Source organism: Sceloporus occidentalis, unplaced genomic scaffold (assembly GCF_023333645.1).
Source record: "Sceloporus occidentalis isolate IW3139 unplaced genomic scaffold, rSceOcc1.0.p SCAF_4, whole genome shotgun sequence".
NCBI classification, from domain to species: domain Eukaryota; kingdom Metazoa; phylum Chordata; class Lepidosauria; order Squamata; family Phrynosomatidae; genus Sceloporus; species Sceloporus occidentalis.
The window spans coordinates 18,944,211-18,961,417 of record NW_028316984.1 but is presented as its reverse complement, the minus strand read 5'-3'; the positions used below and the strand labels follow the sequence as shown (position 1 = coordinate 18,961,417).

Genomic DNA, 17,207 nt, shown 5'->3' with positions numbered 1-17,207 from the left:
GTACTGATTTCTAGTTTCTAGGTCAGTTGAGGATGACGGTCATGACCTATAAAAACTTAAATTGCTTTCGGCCAGTATATCTGAAAAACTGCCTCCTCCCACATGAGCCTGCATGATATTTAAGTTCCTCAGCAGAGGCCCTGTTATGTACCCACCACTCAGGCTCAGGACACACATGGCAAGGATTCCTCTGTAGCAGCATCTCAAGTGTGGAGTTCTCTCCCAAGAGAGGTCAGACTGGAACCTCTCTTCCAGAGGGCAACAAAGGTTGTGCCATTTCACTTGGCCTTTGGCTCTTATAATGAGAGGTGGTTTTTAATTGTCTCTGAGTGAATTGCTATTTTAAAGACAGGCTTTTTTGTTTGTTTTAAAATGTTTTCATTTATGTATCGAATGTTTCAAATGCATTTACTCATTTTGCATTGCCGCAGGGGCCTTGGTAGGTTGAGAGGTAATAGATGATAGATAGATAGATAGATAGATAGATAGATAGATAGATAGATAGATAGATAGCATGTGGAGAGATCCTGTAGCACCTTTGAGACTAACTGAAAGAAAGAAATTGGTAGCATGGGCTTTTTTAGACTTCACTCTACTTCCTCAGATGCATTTGCATGAAGTAGAGGAAGTAGACTGAAATCTACAAAAGCTCATGCTACCAATTTCTTTCAGTTAGTCTCAAAAGTGCTACAAGATCTGTCCGCATACTGATTCTACAGACTGACACGGTTATATCATCAAATAAATAGTTTAGTCAGTCAGCTTCACATATGAGCAGAGATTTGGCAGTTGTCCACATGGGCCAAATAAATGTCCTTCCCCTCTCCTCTTAGCAAGGCATCCCGATTTTGCAGGGCCCAATCCCCACTTCTGGTGTGAACTGTCTGGACATCATCCAACCAGTTCAGCACCAAACTGTCTGTATACTCCCCCCCCCCCAACCGTCTTCTTAAACTGTTTTTATTTAAAATTACTCTTTGCTCTGGTTCTTCCAGAGCTTTCCCTTGCAATGCAAATTTATGATGTGTCCCACTGTGCCACTGATGCAGGTCGCTTGCTCTGAGGTCAGAATGAGGCGCTCAGCCTTGTGATTGATGCTGGGTTCCTCATTCTCACCCCAGAGTAAGCAACTCCCACCAGAGGCAGTGGCATTGGGTGGAAGAGTGGGATGCGCATGTGAACAGCTGCAACAGAGTGTCCAAGATAACAGGGGTAGATGTTGGGTCAGCTTCAGGGCTAGAATATTTTGGGATGCTCCCAGAGTAATCTGGCTTGTGTGGAGTTTATATCTTCAGGATTTTCTGAGACTTACCTGTACACATATTCATTTCTCGATGAAGTCTACAAATCCTATTTAGTAATGTAACTACAAGCTGTCACATCCCACCTACTTTTCATTTACCCATGCCAGCCTCCTTATATTCACCCTCATCCCAACTCAAAGCATTTGGCTGCAGGCCTGGATTTGTATGCAAATAACCTCTGGAATCCTGTTGAAGCGCTGAGGGAGAAGAGGATCCCTTATTAACATGTCCCATGTTTCCTGTGGTATCTAAGTATAGAGACAATCACAGACATGATTCTGAGATTAAAACTGCAAAATTTTGAAAGTTTTTGAATCTGTTTGATTGAGCCTTGCTTTTTGAGAAGGTGGTAGCTGTAGTATCCAAAGCCCTTGTTCATCAGTTTTGTTTCATGTGGAGGCCTCTCTTTCTCTGCATAGTTAGAGTGGACCTTGTGCATCACTAAACTTCAGGCTTCTCTAATATAATCAGGTCTAGTGGACCTAGCCTGAAAAGCAACCTGGAGGCTTCAGCTTGTCCCACATATTGACATGTGTTTCCTTATGGACATAAGAAGTCAGAATCATATCCAGCCAGTGTCTCTACAGCTGTAGTGTATGCTTCTGGGTCCGATTCAAGGTGTCAGTGCTCACCTATATGAGAAGCCTTTCATAGTCTGGGTCTCATGTACAAAGAATGCTTCTCTACATCCACCCTCTACTCTCAGCACCACTCTTAACTCCTGAAGTAAGCACTGAGGAAGGGCCATCATAGCAATGAGCCTTCACACCAGTTGCTTCAAGGCACAGTCTTCCCATCAGAGATCCCATCTTCTGCAGCCTTCTGGAGTGGGGTGCAAAAGCCATCACAACATCTCTTTGACTAGTTTTGTTTGTTTTTGCTGTTGCTGTGTATTTTTCCTATTTCCCTGGCTACTGCTTCCTTTGTTTTGTTTTATTTGTCACTGTGCACCACATTAAGAGGCAGCTAATGAATGATTTTAATAGCAGCAACCAGCAGCCTGACTTACAATTACACTTAGGAACAGAAACATTGACTTTTTTTTTTTAACTGTAGAAGCTTATAATGCCAGAGTTTGACTCCCCTTCTTCTCTATGGAGCTAATTAATACTTAGTTTTCCTCATTGCATATAAGCAGCTACTTCCAGTTCCTTGAATGTAGCTAGTATGTCAGGGCTGAGTTTACCAGATGCTTGGGATTGTACATGCCACAATCCCTTACCAATGGGCATGCTGGGAGCTCACCTTTGTGGCATAGAGAATGTTATCATGGAGTAAACAGGGGCTGTTTCCACTATGATTGTGGAATTACAAATGCTATCATGATTTTGGAACTACTGACGGCTCTATTCAGCCTCACTTTACGCTGATTGGGACTGCAGTGTTTAACTGGGTAGACGAATTGTGTAAAAACCTGTTGATAGGTGCCCATGATTTTTCAAAACATCAGGTTTATAAAAATGCATCTTGTAAGAGGTGTTCTGCTTTCTGTCTCATATGTAAGGTAATGCCTCTTCAAAGACAGTGACTGCTTTGATGTATGTATTTAGTCTCTAAATATAAAGCAAGTTTGATTTATTTCAGAACTGTTGGTTTATTTACATGAAAATGTAAGTCAGCTTAATTGAAATCTGATTAAAACTCTTGCCATTAAGCACCTAAGGTATGTTTCAGTGACAATGCCCATCTTTTTGAGCATGATTCAAAATACTGGTTATGACTTATAAAGCCCTATATAGCTTAGGCCCAAGCAGTTTGGACAGTCTCTGTCTTCCCCTATGAACCTGATTGGACCTTGAAAGCTGCAGGAAAACCACTGCTCTCAGTCATACCACCCTCATGGTTTTGTCTGGTGGGGACAGAAGACAAGGCCTCCCTGGAAGCTGCTCCTGGACTCTGGAAGTATCTTCCATGGAAGGATAGAATGACCCCATACTTACTGTCCTTCTATTGGCAGGCAAATACTTTTTTTAAAAAAAAAACCTGTCAGGTTTTCAAAAACTAAATAAATTAGTTGTCTGTTGTTATTCTCAGGGTCTTTTGTTCAGCATCCTCAGTTAACTGTTTTTTAAATGGAATGAGGATGAGAAAGAGCCAATTACATATTGTCTGTTGTGTTAGCAAATTCAGTGATTTGTTTTCAACTGCCTTCATCTGAGCTGGTCAATCAAAATCTACATTGCCAGGTGATCTAATTAAGTCCCTCTCATTTTGGAAGTCATCGGATTAAATAGATTTCCATATCCATTAGTGTAACTTCTTTGTTCGTTCTCCCCCCCCCCCCCCGCCACCCCCGTTGAAGGAGCCAGATTTTTTGTTTTGATTTGGTTTGCTATAAGCACAAGCGCACACCCACTTTTGTGCTGGCAGTTGCAGGCTGTCTGTTAGCCATTGCTCAGGACTACAACTGTGTCCCCTTGAAGAAACTTATTCATAATGAAACACCAGAGATCCTCTGTTACAGCTGGGAGCCACGGGGTCTTGTAACATTCTCCCTCACTCTCTCCCTCCTCTCTCCTAATGACCTGTAGCCTAGAGAATTCAATTGTCAATTGTCTGGTCCCCACAGAGCAATAGTTTTAATGCAAGTCATAGCCTGAACAGAATGCAACCTCCTTTCCCCCCCAAGGCACCTTAGGTCGTCAAGAAATAGAAAGGCACTTAGCAGGCTGGGGCACAATAGAAGCCAGTGTTGGGTCATCCCTAAATAAGTGGTAATATTGTCTGCGCTGTCGGCAGTCAGGAAGGCGTTCCTTGCAGAATGGAATTGCTTACATTTCTGGTGTGATGGTTAATATGGACACATGAGAATGGCAGCTCTGTTTCTCCCTTTGACAGAATCCCTCGTGCATGCCCCCAATCCTTCCTCCCCACAGGATTTTTTTTATTATTTTACCATTCTGAAAGCTGCTCCTGTTCATGTGCTGTTCTTTCAGTGCTTAAGATGCAAAACTTCCAAGTGTCACTTCAGTGAAACTGCTTTGCTAATTGCTGCTCTGATGGAAAATAAAACAGGGACAGTAACATTAATAATTAATACTTTTGCAAGGCTGTAGCAATTTTCCACATGAGGGATTTAAGTGCTTTAAGAAAACAATTATAAATTACACCTTACAGGGCTGGCTACTGTGAATGAGGTGGCTGACATTGTAGTATATTAATGTCCTCCTGTCTTAGTTGTCTTATCTCTTGTTGTAGGCTCTGAAGACTGCTCTAGAAACTTCACCAGTTCAAACGGTACTATTGAATCCCCTGGATTTCCTGATAAATATCCTCACAATTTGGACTGTGCCTTCACCATCATGGCCAAGCCAAAGATGGAGATCATCCTTCAATTTTTAACCTTTGACCTCGAGCATGACCCCTTGCAAGTTGGGGAGGGCGATTGCAAATATGATTGGCTGGACATCTGGGATGGTATTCCTCAAGGTAAGGATTAAAGTGATGTATTGTCTTCCGTATCTGGCTCTTGTCAAGCTAACAGCATCAATTTTGAGACTGAAGAATTCCATAAAGGTCATAAATTGCTAACACTCAAAGCTCTATCCAATCTCATATGTTGTTGCCTTGGTTTTAGTAGAGGGCAGAAGTTAAGTTGAACAGTGATGGAGTTCCTTTTTCTATTTCTTGTGCCAGCATCACCCTTTCTAGTTCAGTATAACTGTGCAGGTGATGTTGCAGCACACTGAGGCCTTTGAATAATCTGATTTATGTAATCACGTCATGGAGATCAGAAAGTAGAATCTGAAGTACTCAGAAGTACAGAAGTATTCTGATCTCAGCAAGCCTTTTAAAGTATAAAATAAAAAATATGTAAGATTGGTTGCATTCAAGAAGGCTTTGTATGTCACTTTAAACACAATTTCTGGTAGAAAGTGAATGAAAAATATTTTTGTAATCTGTCACTCATAAATATGCATGTCAGTGAAACAATGGCTGCATTAGAAGTATAGATAAATGTATTCTAGGCTTCACACAATAGTTGTATACCTTGGTACCCTGAAGTACTGTATATAATCATGTATAAGTCTATAAATTTTAGTCAAAAAATTGACCCCCAAAAAACCTGAGTCGACTTATCCATGGGTCAATGTAAGTATCATACTCTTAACTCTTAGCAAAAAAAAGGAGCCAGCCTCTGATGAAAGGCAAGAACTTAATCTGTCTTGGAAGCACTGATTCCCCTCTATTATCTCATTCATCTAGACTTTAGTGTAAGCACAAACAGTGATGTCTGCTTGAATTTTGTAAGTTGTTTGGCATTGCTTCATTCTCTACATCCTTTTTTATATGCCCCGAAGTTTTACCCTCAACTTATCCACGAGTCATATCAAAAGCCATAATTTTGGCCCCAAAATCTGTCCTTGGTTTATACATGAGATTGACTTGCATATACTGTATACGGTAAACCTCACTGAGTTCAAGAGAACTTATTTCCAGGTAAAGTATACAGGACTACAGCTTTTGAAGGAAAGAAGGCAAGGTGGCAGTGGTCTAACTAAGAGCTAAACTGCTTTCTTTCTGTTTCTGTTGTAGTGAGTCCCTTGATTGGCAGGTACTGTGGCACCAAAACCCCTTCAGAGATACGCTCAACAACTGGCATCTTGTCGCTCACTTTCCACACAGATTTGGCAGTGGCTAAAGATGGCTTCTCTGCTCGCTATTACTTGGTCCAGCAGGAAGTGCCAGAGAGTAAGTAAAGAAGTTCTAAGTGTTTGCCTGTATCCAAAATACAGCCATCGTTGTGTGACATTTCTTAATTCTTCATTGCTGAGCACAATTGCAACCCTGAAGTGGTGATGACATGGAAATCAATATTCAAGTGATTTTGAGTTTTGACAGTTTGAGTTCCAGCATTTGAATTTCAAGGCATAGCTTGTACTTTCCCTCCCCAATATGATATGTTACATCTCAGATTTGAGGTTTTGCCATCACTAAGTTTCAAGATTCTGTGCTAGATCTCAACACTGCTGTGGAAAATCTAAAGCCAGACTTATAATTCACAATTCTTGAAAATTGTTATCTTCAGATCTTTTTTTCAACTTCCACATTAAAAGTTGTATAGAAGATTTGATAAAAGACTTGAGAGTCATGTCAAGAATCCATGAATATGTAAAGTCTCTTCTGCTTGTGAGGAATATTGTCTGTATCTTTCTTTACTGCTATTTGACAGCTTCTGAATCATGCTTAGACAGCAAATATTGAAATGGAATTTCCAGTAGCCCAAAAGTGGAACTTCCATATTCACCAATGCCAAAATATGAGAAGGTCAGTGGCTAAAGTCTTTATCCCATCCATTCAAAGTGAGATAGCTGCTTTATGCATCAGATAGTGGACTGGTGTTGGAGTTGTAGGGCAGAGCATTGTGCATATGTGGCCTATCCAGCAACTCTCAAGCCAGGGGTGGGAAATTATAGTTGGTTTCTCATCCACAGACTTCTGTTGGCTGGATGATATCAAGGGTGTGTGGCACACCTCTGAGACCAGACACATAGCCATACACTTTGAGACCACTGAGTTTGCTCTTCCTTGCTCAGGAAAAGGTCAGTAGAACAAAATCCTCTCAATGTGGTATGGAATTCTGTTGCTGAGTCCTAACAGGGACTCATCTAGAATGTTAGCAACACCCAGTGAAAGCACCTGGCTTGCTCTTTTTCCACACTTGTGGAAAGGTAAGCAACACCAAAGCTCTCTCGAACAGCCTTACAAAAGACCTTTTTTTCACTTGCAATCCAGCTTGACAAAGTGCCACTGAATGCCTTTGACCTTACATGGCTTCCTCATGGAGAGGATGAGTGAGTTAGATTGTAATCCCTCTGTTTTCTGGCGTCACCATTTTGAGACAATACACTGATGTACCGTATATTCCAGCATATAAGACGACCCCCCAACTTTACAATTTAAAATAGAGTGTTTGGGATATACTCACCGTATAAGACCACCCCTCTCTTCCACGATAAGTCAGAAAGGAGCTGAAGGCACACAACAACAGCAGCAGCAGCAGCAGCGACAGAGGAGAAAGAGGGGGGAGGAGAAAAAAAGAGAAGGAGAAAGAAGAAAAGGAGGGAAAGAGGAAGGAGACTCCACTACAGGGAGAGGAAGGAGTGTGTTCCACGTTTGAAATAACAGCATACACAACATTATTTCACCTGCCTCAACAACTCCTCCCGCCCTTCCTCTTGGCGCATCTACACTTTAGAATTAATGCAGTTTGACACCACTTTAAGAGCTGCTGCTCCATCCTATTGGAATCCTAGGATTTGTAGTTTTATAAGGTCTTTTGCCTTCTCTGCCCAAAGAATGTAGGGGGGGGGGGCTGCTCCAAACTACAAACCCCAGGGATTCTGTATGGATGGAGCTGTGGCAGTTCAAGTGGCTCCTATTGGAATCAAAGCCCAGGAAGCTTTGTGCCAAATCGAAACATGTTAGGCTGCAACTGCACTGCAGAAATAATCCAGTTTGACACCCTTTTAATTGCCATGGCTCAGTGCTATGGAATCCTGGGAATTCTAGTTTTCTGAGACATTTAACCTTCTCTATCAGCAAACTTTGGTGTGACAACAAACTACAATTCCCAGGATTTCATAGCACTGGGCCATGGCAGTTAAAATGGTATGAAACTGGATTGTCTCTGGAATGAAGATGCAGCCTGAGTTGGATCCAAGACACACTGCAGAAATAATCCAGTTTGACACTGCTTTAGCTGCCATGGCTCAGTGCTAGGGAACCCTGGGAATGGTAGTTTTGTGAGACATTGAGCCTTCTCTATCAGAAAGAGCTCTGATGCCACAACAAACTACAATTCCCAGGATTCCCTAGCACTGAGCCAGGAGAGTTAAAGTGGTCAGAAACTGGATTATTTCTGCAGTGTGTTTTGGACCTTCATTATTAAAAATGCTCAAGGTCCAATCCATACTGCAGAAATACTCCAGTTTGAGACCGCTTTAGCTGCCCTGGCTCAGTGCTAGGGAACCCTGGGAATTGTAGTTTTGTGAGGGCGGGGGGGGCACCACTGTCCTCTCTCTGATTGGCTGTTAGTGTGACTCCATCCAAACCGGATTGGTTGCTCTGTAGCCAGTCTTGCTATCAGGCTGGAGCCGAAATGGGCAAGTCACCAAATCTGCTTTGAAATAGAGCCAGGCACCAAAATCACACCAAAAGCTCTTAAAGGTCCCCATTTTCGTGTGAAAGTCACACATTGGAGGGAAGGTAAAGAGACCTTCTGCTGTCTGCTGCTAGGAAAAGGAGAACAGGAAGGGAAGGGAGGAGAGGGAGCAAGGAAGAAAGAGAAGAAAAGGGAAGGAAGGAAGGAGGGAGGGAGGGAGAGAAAGAAGAGGGGGAAAGAAAGGGAGGGAAGGGAAGGAAGGAATGGGAAAAAGCAAAGGAGGGAATGAACGGAGGAGGATGCTTCTTTGCCTTTGAGAGAAGGCTTCCCTGCTGTGGGCTCTCTTTAGGACCCAGGGGCTTTCCGGCATACAAGACGGCCCCCGACTTTGGGGAAGAATTTCCTGGGCTAAAAAGTAGTCTTGTACGCCGGAAAATACGGTATGTGCCCAAATACCTTGCGTTCCCAGTGCGGAGTATCATAGAGTTGGAAGAGACCCCAAGGGCCCTCCAGTCCAAACTCCTGCCATGCAGGAAATCACAATCAAAGCATCCCTGACAGACGGCCATCCAGCCTCTGTTTAAAAGACCTCCCAAGGAGACTCCACCACACTTTGTGGGACTGTGTTCCACTGTTGAACAGCTCTCACTGTCAGGATGCTCTTCCTAATGTTAACGTGGAATCTCTCTTCCTGTAGCTTGCGTCCATTGTTCTGTAGTCTCAAGAGCAGCAGAAAACAAGCTAGCTCCATTCTCAAAGTGACACCCCTTTAAATACTTAAATAGGGCTATCATATCACCTCTTAACTGTCTCTTCTTCAGGTTAAACATACCCAGTTCCCTAAGTCTTTTATCATAAGGCATGGTTTCCAGACCCTTCACCATTTTGGTGGCCCTCCTCTGGACATGCTCCAATTTTTCTACATCCTTTCTTAATTGTGCTGCCCAGAACTGGACACAGTATTCCAGGTGAGGCCTGACCAAAGCAGAATAGAGTGGCACTATTACCCCCCTTGATCTAGATAGTGTGGTGCATCAATACTATTGATGCAGACTAAAATCACATTGGCCTTTTTAGCTGCTGCATCACACTGCTGACTCATGTTCAGCTTGTGGTCTCCTAAGTCTCCTAGATCCCTTTCACATGTAATTTCGTTCAACCAGGTGTCCCCCATCCTATATCTATACATTTCATTTTTCTGCCATAAGTGCAGGGCCTTACATTTCTCCATGTTGAAATTGTTTTTGTTAGCTTTGGCCCAGCTTTCTAATCTATTAAGGTCTTCTTGAATTTTGATCCTGTGCTCTAGGGTATTAGCTGATCCTCCTAATTTGGTGTCATCTGCAAATTTGATAAGCATGCCTTCTATTCCTTCATCCAAGTAATTGATAAAGATGTTGAATAGCACTGGACCCAGGACAGAACCCTGTGGCACCCCACTAGTCATCTCTCTCCAGGATGAAGAGGAGCTATTGATGAGCATCCTTTGGGTCTGGCCAGTTAACCAATTACAAATCCACCTAACAGTCACATTGTCTAGCCCACATTTTACTAGCTTGTCTACAAGAACATCATGGGGGACCTTGTCAAAGGCCTTACTGAAATCGAGATATGCTATATCTACAGCATTCCCTTTGTTTACCAAGTTGGTAATTTTATCAAAAAAGGAGATCAGATTAGTCTGGCATAACTTGTTTCTCAGAAACCCCTGATGACTTTTTGTGATAATGGCATTGCTTTCCAAATGTTCACAGACTCTCTGTTTAATGATCTGCTCTAGAATCTTTCCTGGTATTGATGTCAGATTAACTGGACGATGATTGTTGGGATCTTCTCTCCTCCCCCCCCCCTCCTTTTGAATATGGGGACAACATTTGCCCTCCTACAGTCTGCTGGGACTACTCCTGTTCTCCAGGAGGTATCAAAAATTATTGCCAATGGCTCTGAGATTACATTTGCCAGTTCTTTTAATACCTTTGGATGTAGTTCATCTGGTCCTGGAGACTTAAATGCATTTGAATTACCCAGGCATTCCTGTATTAATCAGGACAAATGTATGAAGGATTTAGGTAGCAACGGAATATGAGAGAATTATAGAGAGAGATGCCTCTTATCTTTTGCTCTCTTCTTGTTCTAGACTTCCAGTGCAACAGCCCACTGGGGATGGAATCTGGCCGAATCTCTAATGAACAGATTACTGCTTCCTCCACTTACTCTGATGGCAGGTGGACCCCACAGCAGAGTCGACTCAACAGCGATGACAATGGATGGACGCCTAATGTAGATAGCAACAAAGAATTCCTACAGGTATTTTCAATTGCTAATATAATACCACTCATTAGCTAAAAAGAGAGACCAACACAGTTTGGAAAGATTGGGAGTGAAGCCATCCTATGAGGCTTAGCAACAGTTGTGTTGCCAGATAACTGCTGTGCTATGATGTCTGAGTCATTTTTGCCAAATCCACTTTTTTTTTTTGCCCCCCCAGTATCCTCCTCTGTGAAAGGCTTGGCTTGGCTTGGCAGGAGTAAGCAAGCTGTGTGTCCATGGAAGCAGCCTTGGCAGGGTAATGCTTGGGGGACAAGCATCTTTTTAGCTTAAACACATAGCTTCTCTTGGCAAAGGGAATGCCACTATCCTCCAGGCCTTCAGGTTCTCCCCCCCCCCCCCCAGCCACTCAGACAAACACTTTACCCTTGAACCAAACTGATTTATCATGCTGTGCAATTGACCCCAGAACATGAAGCTTGTAGAATCTTCTGTTACTCTTGTTACCTGCTGGGACCCAGCAGGAGCCGCTTGAACTGCCGATTGGCAAAGGCAGTGTGACTATGGTCTTCATGAACTGAAGGCAGCCTTGCTGGACCGTTAACATTCCTGCAGACGTTGTGGCTTGACCTGGTGCCCTTGCCTTCCCCCAACCTTGATGGGCTTTCCAGAAGGCCAAGAGAGGGAGCAGCCGACCACTTACGAGCCCCTTTGGCTCTAAATAGTGAGTGAGTGGGACTCTTTTGCATGTGTTGGGCAAGTACAGCTAGAATAATATTTATTCTGCTGGGGAACTGGTGATGCGAGTCAGCAGCTGGGAATTCCAGCAGGAAAGTATGAAGGGAAAAGGACTCCGTGGGGGCTACACAGGACCAGTTCATGTCAGCAAAGAGTCCTGGAGTGGCAAGTGCTAAAGGACGTTCAACATGAGAAGCCCTAGAAGGTCAGGGCCTGCAACAGATGTCCAATTCCTCACAGCACAGTTACTAGGCCGGCATGCTGGTGACCTTTTGTAATCGACATGGCAAAGAAGTCACTAAGCATGAGCTGGAATATTATCACTTGATCTTATGTGTGAAAGAGCTCTGACCCTCCCCCAGTGTGTTCCAGGCTCCTTCTACTAGAAATTATTTTGGTAGAGGTTCTATTGCTTGAGCTTTGGTTTTATTTGATGTCAGTAATGCCAGGGGCCAAAGTTTTGAAGTCTTCGACTCAGCTGTTTTGTTGGGGGTCAGAAAGATTAGGAAAGTTCCTTTTTTTGTACTCCCCAGAATCTGCCAGGCTAGTATTACACTGAAGGATTCTTTGCAGAAGTGCAGAAGATTTGATTTTCCCAAATTCTTATGGGCTTCCCCTCCTCAAGAGGGAAGCCTGCTTGAATCAGTAAAATGCCTTTCCCCCACTGAGATCTCTCAGCATTTCCTTCCAACAAAGTTAGCAAAACATAAGGACGAGGTGGAATGTTCTATTGTTTGATTAATAGCACATTGGTAGAGGGGCACACAGCCTGGTTCCATTCAGATTACTTCCCCTCCAATGCTTATTTATTTATTTGTTTGTTTTATTGTGACATGCAGCTGAGATAGGAATATCACTGTTTTGGGGATGTTGTTGTAACATAGAGAGGATTTGACCAGAAATATTTACAGATCATTCCAGTGAGGCCAAAAAAAAAGGGGGGTGGGGGTTGGGGACAAGCAGACGGGTTAGCAATTCCAAAATGTGCTACTCTTCTCAGTTATGAGAACTGCAACAAACCCAGGCAGGCTGAAAACATTTCCTTCTATGGCTCACATGCTGCACATCCAGGAATGTTAACTCAGCTGGTCTTAAAATTGATCCTATTAAGTTCTTACACTGGAACAGAGCTTAGACGGAATAGGCAACTCTGAACACGGCCAGTGGCAAAAGCTTCAGCTGTGTCACAGCAATGTGCTAAAAGTGAAATACTGTCATGCTAATTTATACCAGCTGAGCACCCAATCCTCAGGTCTGCTTTCAGACATATCTTCCTCAGAGCAGCTGTAGCCCAGTGTGATGAGTCCTCAGGTGCCCTGAGCACAACATGCTGCTGTTGTGTACTGTCATGTCAGTGACTCTCAGAGATCTACTGGGTTCCATGATCCCACATTCAAATGATGTGCTCATGGGGCAGGTTTTATGCCAATGGCTTTTTAGTTCTGAATAGCTTCCTAGGTCTGAAGCTGCCTCAGGAATGTTATATTTGATAGTGCCTTAAATGTTTCCTGTCACAAGAGGTTCCCTTATGTTGCTGGTTTTGTAAGTCTCTTTCCATTTTTCTCTCATACTTGCTCCAATACTGGTAGGTGGATCTCCGCTTTCTCACAGTGCTGACAGCCATTGCGACACAAGGTGCCATTTCCAGAGAAACTCAGAATGGATATTATGTTCGGACATACAAACTGGAGGTCAGCACAAATGGTGAGGACTGGATGATGTACCGGCATGGAAAAAATCACAAGGTAAGTGTTTCCTTCCCTGCAATAATTCTGTTTGTTGGTGAGATGGAAGGTTTAAATCAGCTAGAGTCTATATAAACATGGAGCCTGCTCACCCCTCCATCCCTAAATCATATTTCATATCTACTGAAGGATGAGGAGAAAAATGTTCCTTGGAAAACCTGGCTGCTGCTGTGTCTTGCTCAGTGGAGGGAGTGCCTGTGGTATGCCTTTTGACTGTAAATGAAGTAGAAAATGCTTTTGCAAGCCTGTGTTTTTGTCATACAAGATTCATTGAGCATTTATGGCCTGAGCCTCGTCCACATGCTGGGTTAACAATCACAAAACCACATGAAACTGTAGTCTAGGAGTTATTGAGGCCTGGAAAATGAAAGGGCACAAATCCTGAGAGGGGATCACAATGTCCTAGAGTATAAAGCCCAACAATAAATAATGAGGAACAGTTGGGTTTGTCAAGGAGAGGGGATCTGTAGCCTCAGCAGTGGTTGGCAGTGATGCATTGAGCACTCTGTGCTTGGGCCTGGCTCTTTAAATATGCCTATGTTTACCTATGGTGATCCCTCCACTTCTGAATGCTTAGCGTGTGCTTGGTGGGGGTGGAGTGATGGAAGGGCCAGGGGCAGTCGGCAGAGGGCAGGTGTACGAGAGAGAGGGAGGAAGTTCTGTCTGTCTGTATGGAGTGCAGCTGTGTATATTAGAGCCATAGCTGCTCCTGGGAAGGTAATACAGCTACCAGTCATGTGAGCTTTCCTGAACTGACCCTTGTGCTTTACTACATAATACTGTGGAACAAGAATTCTTTAACTTGCAAACCATGTTAAGCCAAACGTTTAAGGGTGGCAGGGTGGGGTGGAGAACATGTTTTGAAATAAGGACTCTGACTAAAGGCGATAGCTCTGACCTGAGAGGGAAGGTAGCTTCTGCCCTGACTGGCAACCCTCCCTAAAGGAAACACTGCAAATGTTAGGGGCTTTGTGGGTCCCTCTTTTATTCCTCCTCTGCTGTGTCCAAGCAAGGTGGCCAGTAACTGTGAATTGCAGTATTTTACTGACTCCTCTTCCCATTTGGAATCTAGAGCTGGGGAGGTTTTCATTGGCAGCCAGAGGAAAAAGTGCTGATGTTTCCCTTCCTTTACTAGGGTTAAGAAGTTGGCGTGCCTGCTTAGTTCTATCAGTTAAATGCAATGATGATATTGGCACTGAAACATTGAAAGTTGCCCCAGCTTAGTCAGATCATTGGTTCTTCTACTCCTGAAACATCATCTCCAACACCAAAGGACAGCAGAAACATCAACTCAGGCTGTCAAACATGATTTTTTTTTCTAGCCCTTCCTGGTGGTCTCCCATCCAAAGACTGCTTGGGACTGCATTTGAAATGACACAAAGATTTCAGGATGGTATGGTGGTAGGCAGATGGAAGCATATCATACTTCTAAAGGTGAAAAGTCCACATTCCAATAATGGCCTAGTGTTGCTTACAGGATTGCGACATACACACCCTGAGTTCCACATATTTGTGTGTCTGTTTTCAGTTCTGCTGTTTCCATATGCCTGTGGGGCGACCCTACTTTTCACTGGTTGCTTAGATTCTTTTTTATGCCCTCAGTATTAAAAGTTACAGCATTTAGAATGCTAGGTTGCTTTGGGCTGGACCTGAACACTTCAGCAGGCATGATGGCACTATAAGCAAGACATGGACATAGGGATGTATGCACCAGCTCCCTCTGACCCCAAGTCTTCCTAGTCTGAGCGGCAATGTCTGACAAAGGAATACAACAGTTCTACTAAATGCTGTTACACTCCTTGGCACAAACAGGGTTCGTGACTGTGATGGCCATGCATGCAGTACTCTTAACTGGATTGGATCTATTTCCAGACCATCTTGGTTGATGTGAAAAAGGCAGGGCTAGCTCACATGTGCCTGGGTTTCCCCTGGTCTTCTCCTGCTTCTTAAAATCCCCCACCCATCTGAATTACTAGCCATTGAGACGGAGCTTGGAAATGCTACATTTCTCACAGCCAGCACAACCCTAAAGGACATGCTAACTGGGGGATTCTGGGGACTCTAATCCAAAAAGCTACTTTTCCAAGCTTTGCACTGAGCCCACTTGACTTTGTGTTGTCTTAGTTACACTTAGGAAGCCAAGCATTTTTCAGTCTCTTTAGGGGAAAAGAAGGAAGAAAATCAAAATCCTTAGAGCTCTCAGCAGCAGTGCTTTTGATGAACCTCAGCCAAGTTTCATCTTCCAGCAGGATTCAGAGGGAGATGATTCATGTGAGATTATATCTGCAGTGTTCATGGATCTGGAGAACAGTTAAAAATCATGTGCAGGAAGAAAAGGCAGTAAATTACTTGAGATTGTCACTTATAGTAAATTTGCCATTCACAGCAAATTGAGATGTGAGGTGGGTTTTGATAAGGCCTTCTTGTCACATCTGGTTCTCTTCTGTTAAACCCATATAACATGGAAGTTTAGTGGTCCTCATCTGAAGCAAATAATATTGAAGCATCAGTAGGCAAGTCAGCGGTTGTTTTTTTGCTGATCAACCCCAGCTAGCAATACATCATTTCATATTAATCTAGAAATATAAACCCCCTTCAAAAGTGTTTTTCCCCATATAGTGGTGGAGCCATGTGTCCTGATCAAAGTGGGGTGGAAATTACTTTATTAGAGTACATCTTCCAGAATCCACTGGCCAATGAGGCCATGCAGACTATGAGGATATGTGGATTCACAATCCAAAAAAGTTAACTTTTCCAAGATCTGCTGATCTCAGCCCCACCTCTAGTCACCTGATCCCATTGGCTACACTTCCAACCTTTATGCATCGAGTAGAATGGTCTGAAGCAAGAATCTGCTAACCTACCTTTTGGGAACTCTTTGTGGCTGTCTTTCCTAACTACAGAGAATATTCTAGGCATGTTCAGCCAGAACATCAGAGGATTCCATGCTCATGGTTCCCTTTTACTTACTCTTATCCCCACCTACTAAGATTTTTTTCCTTGTGCACAGTGCTGTCAGGCTGGAAATAGACACATGATGAAAAGGCAGAATCCTGTCTCCCACTCAGTGGTGTGTCTGCACTGGATGTCACCGGTGCAAGGGGCAGGGTTTCCCCATGCACTCTCTCAACTTCCCACATCATCTCTGTGTTCCCCCAGATGCCACCCCATCTGGGATGGTGTGGGGGGTGCATGTGGGGGCATGCTGACCACAAAAATCCAACAAATGATTCACTGAACAAAGGAAAGGAGAGATCCTCTTACGGCCACAGGAGTTGACAGCTTATCATGCAGCTGTGGACAAGTCTCCATAGGGACCACCAAACACAGTGTTCAAACACAAATCAAGGGACACAAGAGACACTGCATACTGGGTCAGCCAGAAAAAACAGCAGTAGCAGAACACGTTATAAACCATCCTGGGCATAAAATGCTATTTGAAAACAATGAAATTCTGGACCATGTCAACAACTGTCGGGTTAGAATGCACAGGGAATCTATTGAAATCCACAAACACCTGGGCAACTTCAACAAGAAAGAAGAAACTCTGAAAGTAAATAAAGTTTGGCTACCAGTCCTGAAAAATACCAAAATCAAGACCCAGCAAGTGCAAATGAGAACTACCCAGGGTCAGGGGTTTTCCCAGCAGACAATAGATCATTAATTAAATGTACACTCTGAGACCTTGCCATTCAACAACAGACTAACATGTAAATCACTTGCTCTCAACCAAAGGTCACACAGTATATATACCCCACTCACCTCCATGCCAGCATTCTCTGAAGATGCCAGCCACAGCTGCTGGCAAAACAACAGGAATAAACTCTTCCAGAACATGGCCACATAGCCCGAAAAACCCACAGAAAACTATATATACCTGATATTTGTCTGGAAGTGATTGAACTCTCCAAACATCTCTTCCACTCTCAACAATGCCAAATAATCTCCTTTTTCCCCTAGTAGGAAGGAGACTTTCTGAGGCCATGCCTAAGTTATATGAATGTTTTCTCTGGGAAGTATTTTTATTACTGTTGCTATTTTTGTTTT

The 17,207-nt window shown here is 43.4% G+C and overlaps 1 protein-coding gene across 2 annotated transcripts in view; it reads left to right on the top strand.

Moving 5' to 3' along the window:
* NRP2 (neuropilin 2) overlaps positions 1-17,207 on the top strand; it is a 229,475-nt gene that overhangs the window by 101,092 nt on the left and 111,176 nt on the right. For both annotated transcript variants that reach the window (XM_089519341.1, XM_089519342.1), the window contains exons 4-7: positions 4,503-4,733; positions 5,841-5,996; positions 10,547-10,716; positions 13,005-13,160. In XM_089519341.1, coding sequence (XP_089375467.1) covers positions 4,503-4,733; positions 5,841-5,996; positions 10,547-10,716; positions 13,005-13,160 — 713 coding nt within the window. The remainder of the gene's footprint in view (positions 1-4,502; positions 4,734-5,840; positions 5,997-10,546; positions 10,717-13,004; positions 13,161-17,207) is intronic.